Source organism: Oncorhynchus mykiss, unplaced genomic scaffold (assembly GCF_013265735.2).
Source record: "Oncorhynchus mykiss isolate Arlee unplaced genomic scaffold, USDA_OmykA_1.1 un_scaffold_293, whole genome shotgun sequence".
NCBI lineage: Eukaryota > Metazoa > Chordata > Actinopteri > Salmoniformes > Salmonidae > Oncorhynchus > Oncorhynchus mykiss.
The window spans coordinates 149824-161642 of NW_023493744.1; the positions used below are offsets into that span (position 1 = coordinate 149824).

The following is an 11819-nucleotide window of genomic DNA, read 5'->3' on the forward strand; positions in this document are numbered from 1 at the left end:
GTCTTGTTTGTGGGGAAAAAAATAGCGATAGTCCCATCTTTGAAGAATCCCTGTGCTATAAACCCCCTGTGCACTACAGTAGCTACTTGAGACGGATGAAAACTCATAAGCTGCAGGTCACCTTATACGACATCTTCAACAGAAAGGCCGTAAACCTTACGGGAAACTTATAAATGCCATTAAGTACAGTTGTATCTAACGAACACTTTCCTTTGTTACAAAGAAGCTGCGTGATAGGCTCTGACAGATGTTAGTGCTGCTGGGTAAATGTCACCATCTCACTGAAATCACTTCCTGAATGTTCATTTACTGAACATGTTGTAACAATTGACTGAATTGTACTTAGATGGGGAGGAAGATCAGCTGAGAACAATCAGGTACTATATACCAGCTGAGAAAGACCAGGTACAATATATCAGCTGAGAACAATCAGGAACTATATACCAGCTGAGAACAATCAGGTACTATATATCAGCTGAGATCGGCCAGTTACGATATATCAGCAGAGAACTGCCAGGTACTATAATGATGAGAACGACCAGATACTATATATCAGCTGAGAACGACCAGGTACTATAATGCTGAGAACGACCAGGTACTATAATGATGAGAACGACCAGATACTATATATCAGCTGAGAACGACCAGGTACTATATATCAGCTGAGAACCACCAGGTACTATATATCAGCTGAGAACGACCAGGTACTATATATCAGCTGAGAACCACCAGGTACTATATATCAGCTGATAATGACCAGGTACTATATATCAGCTGAGAACGACCAGATACTATATATCAGCTGAGAACGACCAGGTACTATATATCAGCTGAGAATGACCAGGTACTATATATCAGCTGAGAATGACCAGGTACTATAATGATGAGAACAACCAGGTACTATATATCAGCTGAGAACGAACAGGTACGATAATGCTGAGAACGACCAGGTACTAAAATGCTGAGAACGACCAGGTAACTATATATTACCTGAAAACAGCCAGGTACTATAATGCTGAGAACAACCATGTACTATATATCAGCTGAGAACGAAAAGGTAATATATATGAGCTGATAATGACCAAGTACTATATATCAGCTGAGAACAACCAGGTACTATAATGCTTAGAACGACCAGGTACTATATATCAGCTGACAACAGCAGGTACTGTATATCACCTGAGAACGGCCAGGTACTATATATCAGCTGACAACAGCAGGTACTGTATATCACCTGAGAATGGCCAGGCACTATAATGCTGAGAACGACCAGGTACTATATATCAGCTGAGAACGACCAGGTACTATATATATCATCTGAGAACGACCAGGAACAAAATATCAGCTTAGAACAGCCAGGAACTATAATGCTGAGAACAACCAGGTACTATATATCAGTTGAGAACGACCAGGTAATATATACGAGCTGATAACGACCAGGTACTATATATCAGCTGAGAACGACCAGGTACTATATATCAGCTGAGAATGACCAGGTACTATATCTCAGCTGAGAACTATCAGGTACTATAATGCTGAGAACGACCACGTACTATATATCAGCTGAGAACCACCAGGTACTATATCTCAGCTGAGAACGATCAGGTACTATAATGCTGAGAACGACCACGTACTATATATATATATCAACTGAGAACAACCAGGTACTATATATATCATCTGAGAACGACCAGGAACAAAATATCAGCTTAGAACAGCCAGGAACTATAATGCTAAGAACAACCAGGTACTATATATCAGTTGAGAACGACCAGGTAATATATACGAGCTGATAACGACCAGGTACTATATATCAGCTGAGAACGACCAGGTACTATATATCAGCTGAGAATGACCAGGTACTATATCTCAGCTGAGAACGATCAGGTACTATAATGCTGAGAACGACCACGTACTATATATCAGCTGAGAACAACCAGGTACTATAAATCAGCTGAGAACAACCAGGTACTATATATCAGCTGAGAACCACCAGTTACTATAGATCAGCTGATAACAACCAGATACTATAGATCAGCTGAGAACGACCAGGTACTATAGATCAGCTGAGAACGACCAGGTACTATAGATCAGCTGATAACAACCAGTTACTATAGATCAGCTGATAACAACCAGATACTATAGATCAGCTGAGAACGACCAGGTACTATAGATCAGCTGAGAACGACCAGGTACTATAGATCAGCTGATAACAACCAGATACTATAGATCAGCTGAGAACCACCAGGTACTATAGATCAGCTGAGAACCACCAGTTACTATAGATCAGCTGATAACAACCAGATACTATAGATCAGCTGAGAACGACCAGGTACTATAGATCAGCTGAGAACGACCAGGTACTATAGATCAGCTGATAACAACCAGATACTATATATCAGCTGAAAACGACCAGGTACTATAATGATGAGACCGACCAGGTACGATAATGCTGAGAACGACCAGGTACTATATATCAGCTTAGAACTATCAGGTACTATATATTACCTGAAAACAGCCAGGTACTATAATGCTGAGAACAACCAGGTACTATATATCAGCTGAGAACAACCAGGTAATATATACGAGCTGATAATGACCAGGTACTATATATCAGCTGAGAACGACCAGGTACTATAATGCTGAGAACAACCAGGTACTATAATGCTTAGAACGACCAGGTACTATATATCAGCTGACAACAGCAGGTACTGTATATCACCTGAGAACGACCAGGTACTATATATATCATCTGAGAACGACCAGGAACAAAATATCAGCTTAGAACAGCCAGGAACTATAATGCTGAGAACAACCAGGTACTATATATCAGTTGAGAACGACCAGGTAATATATACGAGCTGATAACGACCAGGTACCATATATCAGCTGAGAACGACCAGGTACTATATATCAGCTGAGAACGACCAGGTACTATAGATCAGCTGATAACAACCAGTTACTATAGATCAGCTGATAACAACCAGATACTATAGATCAGCTGAGAACGACCAGGTACTATAGATCAGCTGAGAACGACCAGGTACTATAGATCAGCTGATAACAACCAGATACTATAGATCAGCTGAGAACCACCAGGTACTATAGATCAGCTGAGAACCACCAGTTACTATAGATCAGCTGATAACAACCAGATACTATAGATCAGCTGAGAACGACCAGGTACTATAGATCAGCTGAGAACGACCAGGTACTATAGATCAGCTGATAACAACCAGATACTATATATCAGCTGAAAACGACCAGGTACTATAATGATGAGACCGACCAGGTACGATAATGCTGAGAACGACCAGGTACTACAATGCTGAGAACGACCAGGTACTATATCAGCTTAGAACTATCAGGTACTATATATTACCTGAAAACAGCCAGGTACTATAATGCTGAGAACAACCAGGTACTATATATCAGCTGAGAACAACCAGGTAATATATACGAGCTGATAATGACCAGGTACTATATATCAGCTGAGAACGACCAGGTACTATAATGCTGAGAACAACCAGGTACTATAATGCTTAGAACGACCAGGTACTATATATCAGCTGACAACAGCAGGTACTGTATATCACCTGAGAACGACCAGGTACTATATATATCATCTGAGAACGACCAGGAACAAAATATCAGCTTAGAACAGCCAGGAATTATAATGCTGAGAACAACCAGGTACTATATATCAGTTGAGAACGACCAGGTAATATATACGAGCTGATAACGACCAGGTACCATATATCAGCTGAGAACGACCAGGTAGTATATATCAGCTGAGAACGACCAGGTACTATAGATCAGCTGATAACAACCAGTTACTATAGATCAGCTGATAACAACCAGATACTATAGATCAGCTGAGAACGACCAGGTACTATAGATCAGCTGAGAACGACCAGGTACTATAGATCAGCTGATAACAACCAGATACTATAGATCAGCTGAGAACCACCAGTTACTATAGATCAGCTGATAACAACCAGATACTATAGATCAGCTGAGAACGACCAGGTACTATAGATCAGCTGAGAACGACCAGGTACTATAGATCAGCTGATAACAACCAGATACTATATATCAGCTGAAAACGACCAGGTACTATAATGATGAGACCGACCAGGTACGATAATGCTGAGAACGACCAGGTACTACAATGCTGAGAACGACCAGGTACTATATATCAGCTTAGAACTATCAGGTACTATATATTACCTGAAAACAGCCAGGTACTATAATGCTGAGAACAACCAGGTACTATATATCAGCTGAGAACAACCAGGTAATATATACGAGCTGATAATGACCAGGTACTATATATCAGCTGAGAACGACCAGGTACTATAATGCTGAGAACAACCAGGTACTATAATGCTTAGAACAACCAGGTACTATATATCAGCTGACAACAGCAGGTACTGTATATCACCTGAGAACGACCAGGTACTATATATATCATCTGAGAACGACCAGGAACAAAATATCAGCTTAGAACAGCCAGGAACTATAATGCTGAGAACAACCAGGTACTATATATCAGTTGAGAACGACCAGGTAATATATACGAGCTGATAGCGACCAGGTACCATATATCAGCTGAGAACGACCAGGTACTATATATCAGCTGAGAACGACCAGGTACTATATATCAGCTGAGAACGACCAGGTACTTACTATATATCAGCTGAGAACCACCAGGTACTATATATCAGCTGAGAACAACCAGGTACTATAATGCTGAGAACGACCAGGTACTATATATCAGCTGAGAACAACCAGGTACTATAATGCTGAGAACGACCAGGTCCTATAATGATGAGAACGACCAGGTCCTATAATGCTGAGAACGAACAGGTACTATAATGCTGAGAACGAACAGATACTATAATGCTGAGAACGACCAGGTACTATAATGCTGAGAACGACCAGGTACTATAATGATGAGAACGACCAGGTACTATAATGATGAGAACGACCAGGTACTATAATGATGAGAACGAACAGGTACTATAATGCTGAGAACGACCAGGTACTATAATGCTGAGAACGACCAGGTCCTAAACATCAGCTGAGAACGACCAGGTACTATAATGCTGAGAACGACCAGGTACTATAATGATGAGAACGACCAGGTCCTATAATGCTGAGAACGACCAGGTCCTAAATATCAGTAGGGTGAGAGAGATATGAACGGCGATAAACTCACTCGGCCATCAGCCAGACACCATGGACATCGCCATCCTCATCCTGATTGACCAGAGCCTTGATGTCCTCAAGAGCTTGGTCCATGGTCCCTGGCTAAACATAAACAACAACAAAAAAACACATGGTTAAAGATCATTCCGCCGTAAATGGGACAATTATTAGATGTAGAAGCACAAACGGTTTCAATGTCTCTTAATAAGAACAAAAGGTTTTGTTGTGTTTTCTCTGCAGTCCAGCAGTATGCCTCTGTACCGGTACCCCCTGTATATAGTCTCCACATTGACTCTGTACAGTAACACCCTGTATATAGACTCCACATTGACTCTGTATCGTAACACCCTGTATATAGACTCCACTTTGACTCTGTACCGGTACCCCCTGTATATAGCCTCCACTTTGACTCTGTAACATAACACCCAGTATATAGACTCCACATTGACTCTGTACCGTAACACCCTGTATATAGACTCCACTTTGACTCTGTACCGGTACCCCCTGTATATAGCCTCCACTTTGACTCTGTAACATAACACCCAGTATATAGACTCCACATTGACTCTGTACCGTAACACCCTGTATATAGACTCCACATTGACTCTGTACCGGTACCCCCTGTATATAGCCTCCACATTGACTCTGTCCCGGTACCCCCTATATATAGCCTCCACATCGACTCTGTCCCGGTACCCCCTGTATATAGCCTCCACATTGACTCTGTACCGTAACACCCTGTATATAGCCTCCACATTGACTCTGTACCGAAAATACCCTGTATATAGCCTCCACATTGATTCTGTACCGGTACCCCCTGTATATAGCCTCCACATTGACTCTGTACCGTAACACCCTGTATATAGCCTCCACATTGACTCTGTACCGGTACCCCCTGTATATAGACTCCACTTTGACTCTGTACCGGTACCCCCTGTATATAGCCTCCACATTGACTCTGTACCGGTACCCCCTGTATATAGCCTCCACATTGACTCTGTACCGTAACACCCTGTATATAGACTCCACATTGATTCTGTACCGTAATATCCTGTATATAGCCTCCACATTGTACCGTAACACCCTGTATATAGCCTCCACATTGACTCTGTACCGGTACCCCCTGTATATAGCCTCCACATTGACTCTGTCCCGGTACCCCCTGTATATAGCCTCCACATCGACTCTGTCCCGGTACCCCCTGTATATAGTCTCCACATTGACTCTGTACCGGTACCCCCTGTATATAGCCTCCACATTGACTCTGTACCGGTACCCCCTGTATATAGCCTCCACATTGACTCTGTACCGTAACACCCTGTATATAGACTCCACATTGATTCTGTACCGGTACCCCCTGTATATAGCCTCCACATTGACTCTGTCCCGGTACCCCCTGTATATAGCCTCCACATCGACTCTGTCCCGGTACCCCCTGTATATATCCTCCACATTGACTCTGTCCCGGTACCCCCTGTATATAGCCTCCACATCGACTCTGTCCCGGTACCCCCTGTATATATCCTCCACATTGACTCTGTCCCGGTACCCCCTGTATATATCCTCCACATTGACTCTGTCCCGGTACCCCCTGTATATAGCCTCCACATCGACTCTGTACCGGTACCCCCTGTATATAGTCTCCACATTGACTCTGTACCGGTACCCCCTGTATATAGTCTACACATTGACTCTGTACCGTAATACCCTGTATATAGCCTCCACATCGACTCTGTCCCGGTACCCCCTGTATATAACCTCCACATTGACTCTGTACCGGTACCCCCTGTATATAGCCTCCACATTGACTCTGTACCGGTACCCCCTGTATAAAGCCTCCACATTGACTCTGTACCGTAACACCCTGTATATATCCTCCACATTGACTCTGTACCATAATACCCTGTATATAGCCTCCACATTGACTCTGTACCGTAACACCCTGTATATAACCTCCACATTGACTCTGTACCGGTACCCCCTGTATATAGCCTCCACATTGACTCTGTACCGGTACCCCCTGTATATAGCCTCCACATTGACTCTGTACCGTAACACCCTGTATATAACCTCCACATTGACTCTGTACCGGTACCCCCTGTATATAGCCTCCACATTGACTCTGTACCGGTACCCCCTGTATATAACCTCCACATTGACTCTGTACCGGTACCCCCTGTATATAGCCTCCACATTGACTCTGTACCGGTACCCCCTGTATATAGCCTCCACATTGACTCTGTACCGTAACACCCTGTATATAACCTCCACATTGACTCTGTACCGGTACCCCCTGTATATAGCCTCCACATTGACTCTGTACCGTAACACCCTGTATATAACCTCCACATTGACTCTGTACCGGTACCCCCTGTATATAGCCTCCACATTGACTCTGTACCGGTACCCCCTGTATACAGCCTCCACATTGACTCTGTACCGGTACCCCCTGTATATAGCCTCCACATTGACTCTGTACCGTAACACCCTGTATATAGCCTCCACATTGACTCTGTACCGGTACCCCCTGTATATAGCCTCCACATTGACTCTGTACCGGTACCCCCTGTATATAGTCTCCACATTGACTCTGTACCGGTACCCCCTGTATATAGCCTCCACATTGACTCTGTACCGGTACCCCCTGTATATAGTCTCCACATTGACTCTGTACCGTAATACCCTGTATATAGCCTCCACATTGACTCTGTACCGGTACCCCCTGTATATAGCCTCCACATTGACTCTGTACCGGTACCCCCTGTATATAGTCTCCACATTGACTCTGTACCGGTACCCCCTGTATATAGTCTACACATTGACTCTGTACCGTAATACCCTGTATATAGCCTCCACATTGACTCTGTACCGGTACCCCCTGTATATAGCCTCCACCTCAGTGGGTGGTTTTCAAATTATTTTTTTTTTATTACCCATCTCTTACACATTGGTAGAAAAAAAAGTTTGGTCCAAATAGGATGTTGGGTAGTATATTTATTGAATATTATTTTAATCCTATACATTTAAAAATGGCCAATTTGGTTGCAATACAATTAGCTTAATTTCTTAGAGATCAAATTATATTTCAACAAAATAGTGTTTAATTTTTTGTATTTTTTTATTTTACTAGGCAAGTCAGTTAAGAACAAATTCTTATTTTCAATGACGGCCTAGGAACAGTGGGCTAACTGCCTGTTCAGCTGCAGAACGACAGATTTTGTACCTTGTCAGCTCGGGGATTTGAACCTTTCGGTTACTAGTCCAATGCTCTAACCACTAGGCTACCCTGCCGCCCCAGCAGGAATGTAGCAGGAATTCAGAACAACTTGAGAGGGTGGGTGTCAAAATCCTCTTTCTTGTTGCTTTTTTGAAGGAACCTTCCGGTTACTAGTCCAACGCTCTAACCACTCTGAAGGAACCTTCCGGTTACTAGTCCAACGCTCTAACCACTCTGAAGGAACCTACTGGTTACTAGTCCAACGCTCTAGCCACTCTGAGGGAACCTTCCGGTTACTAGTCCAATGCTCTAACCACTCTGAAGGAACCTCCTGGTTACGCTCTAACCACTCTGAAGGAACCTTCCGGTTACGCTCTAACCACTCTGAAGGAAACTTCCGGTTACTAGTCCAACGCTCTAACCACTCTGAAGCAACCTACCGGTTACTAGTCCAACACTCTAACCACTCTGAAGGAACCTTCCGGTTACGCTCTAACCACTCTGAAGGAACCTACCGGTTACTAGTCCAACACTCTAACCACTCTGAAGGAACCTTCCGGTTACTAGTCCAACACTCTAACCACTCTGAAGGAACCTACCGGTTACTAGTCCAACACTCTAACCACTCTGAAGGAACCTTCCGGTTACTAGTCCAGCGCTCTAACCACTCTGAAGGAACCTACCGGTTACGCTCTAACCACTCTGAAGGAACCTTCCGGTTACGCTCTAACCACTCTGAAGGAACCTTCCGGTTAGTGGTCCAACGCTCTAACCACTCTGAAGGAACCTTCCGGTTACTAGTCCAGCGCTCTAACCACTCTGAAGGAACCTTCCGGTTACTAGTCCAACGCTCTAACCACTCTGAAGGAACCTTCCGGTTACGCTCTAACCACTCTGAAGGAATCTTCCGGTTACTAGTCCAACACTCTAACCACTCTGAAGGAACCTTCCGGTTACTAGTCCAACGCTCTAACCACTCTGAAGGAACCTTCCGGTTACTAGTCCAACGCTCTAACCACTCTGAAGGAACCCTAATCTGAACCCTCTCCATGTCTGACCTCAGAGTAAAAAGATAAGCACACAATATTTGGACACGTCAGTTTATAACAACTCTTGATTAATAATGTGATTAGTTTAGGAGTGTCAGTCTGGCCTGGCAGCTGATTAGGCACTAGTGTATTTACTGTAGGTGTGATTAGTTTAGGAGTGTCTGTCTGGCAGCTGATTAGGTACTAGTGTATTTACTGTAGGTGTGATTAGTTTAGGAGTGTCTGTCTGGCCTGGCAGCTGATTAGGCACTAGTGTATTTACTGTAGGTGTGATTAGTTTAGGAGTGTCTGTCTGGCCTGGCAGCTGATTAGGCACTAGTGTATTTACTGTAGGTGTGATTAGTTTAGGAGTGTCTGTCTGGCCTGGCAGCTGATTAGGCACTAGTGTATTTACTGTAGGTGTGATTAGTTTAGGAGTGTCTGTCTGGCCTGGCAGCTGATTAGGCACTAGTGTATTTACTGTAGGGATGATGGGGATGTTAAATCTGTTCACATTGTCTTGAGACAAGTTACACTTCATGAATCTGTGCAGGGGAACCATGGGCATGTTCCACATGAACGGGATTAATTGAATTTACTAAACATAATATTGTTTTAAGCCATTATTTTTAGGACAATGCTAATTTGGAACCGTTCTGATTCAGTAGACATAATTACTGTAAGCATGATTTGCATGTAACAACAGGGCATTGTGTACAGATAGGCTTCCGGTTTGTTCTACAATGATGCCCGTGTTCAAGTCATTATTAAGCTTACCCTCAAGACGAAGAACCGCTTCAGTTTAAACTGGTCCAGTGTTGAGGTCCATCGATTCCCCTGAGCCACAGCATCAGGTGTAGTAGGGCCAACAGGGCCTTTCTCCTCTGTCCCCGGGTGTCCACTGTCCAGGCCTTGGAGGTCTGGCTGACCCGGTGTCTTATCTAAAGCAGGGGGCTGATAGGAGGTATCGGCGGGGTCTAGGTGAGAGGATGAGAAGCCTGGTTCTGGTTCTACCAGGTCCACAGGCTTCAATGTGACTGTTTTATCCTCAGACATGGTGATGTCCTGTGTATGACCTGAGCAAAATAACATACAGTCCACAATTATTAACACCTTTGATAAAGATGAGAGAAAAAAATACTGTATAAAATACAATTAAAAAACTATATTGTATGCAACAACAAAAAAATTGAGGGAGGGAGAGGATTTTAATAAAAAATATATATTTTAAAAATATCTGAAAAAGATAGGGGCTCAAATTTATTGGCACCCCTGTTTTCAATACCTCACCATGCGAGGATAACGAGTCTTTTTCAAAAATGTTTTATGAGATTGGAGAACATGTCGGGAGGGATTTGACACTAGCTCTGTATGTGTATAATTTATTTGATACACAATATATTTTTTTGCTCGTCTTTATCAAGGGTGCCAATAATTCTGGACCTGACCGTACATCTTATTTTACAGTCTTACCCACAACTGACAGACAAATGGCACCCTTTTCACGTTATAGTGCACTAGTTTTGATCAGCCCCCATTGAGCTCTGGTCAAAAGTAGTGCACTCTTAGGAATATGGTATGACTTGGGACACACTATTTATCGTGCACAAATGTAAAGCTACATTGGTTGTCATGTTTAGACAGTTTGTCATTCATGTTTGACAGCTTTAATCACCGATTAAGCAACTTGTGTTGACTTCCTGGATTCAATCCACATTTATTGTGCATCCGTCAAGTAGACTACACTTACTACGATTCGGTCTTGATTCATCAAAAGTAGACTATTGCACTTTAGGGCAGGAAGTATTTCAGAGGGGAAAAAAAGTATTTTTCACAAAGAACAGAGCCCTTCATCTATATTACGCACCAAGCAATCTGACATTGCACTTTTTTGTTACGCTGTTTTTTTAAAATAATATCGACAAAAACGTCTTACTTACAAACATATTCGGATAGTATAATTAGCCGTAGGACGCTATACTTACTAGTAGTTCGTGGACGTGAGCGAAAGATGCGCAGCGGCAGCAGGTGTTGTTTCCTTGTTCCTTGTATTATTATAATGGGCGGGGCCGTGCTTACGCACGCGGAAACAAAACACTTGTTTGCTCACTTTGACAGGTAGCTCTGATCCTGGGCGTTCCACTCACTGGACCAGTAACAGGAAGGAACGCACTTAACGCTCTGGACCAGAGCTGTAGCCTAAACGAATAAATGAACCAGCTTTACCTGAACATAATGTTGTCTTGATATAAATGCCTTGCCTGATTTGTTTAAGGATGCGTAGCTTAGGCTATGTAGGACAACCAGGCCACAGTCAGCTATATTTGATATCAATTCAATGTAATTCAATTACATTTATATTT

At 43.0% G+C, this 11819-nt stretch overlaps 1 protein-coding gene across 1 annotated transcript in view; it reads right to left on the reverse strand.

Moving 5' to 3' along the window:
• Positions 1-11591, reverse strand: part of LOC110518815 (tumor protein p63-regulated gene 1-like protein) — a 110525-nt gene extending 98934 nt beyond the window's left edge. The window contains exons 1-3 of the mRNA XM_036973706.1: positions 11442-11591; positions 10234-10532; positions 5222-5313 (exon numbers count right to left, since the gene is read on the reverse strand). Of these exons, the coding sequence (XP_036829601.1) occupies positions 5222-5313; positions 10234-10512 (371 nt within the window). The 5' untranslated portion in view covers positions 10513-10532; positions 11442-11591. The remainder of the gene's footprint in view (positions 1-5221; positions 5314-10233; positions 10533-11441) is intronic.
• Positions 11592-11819: the final 228 nt, after the last annotated feature.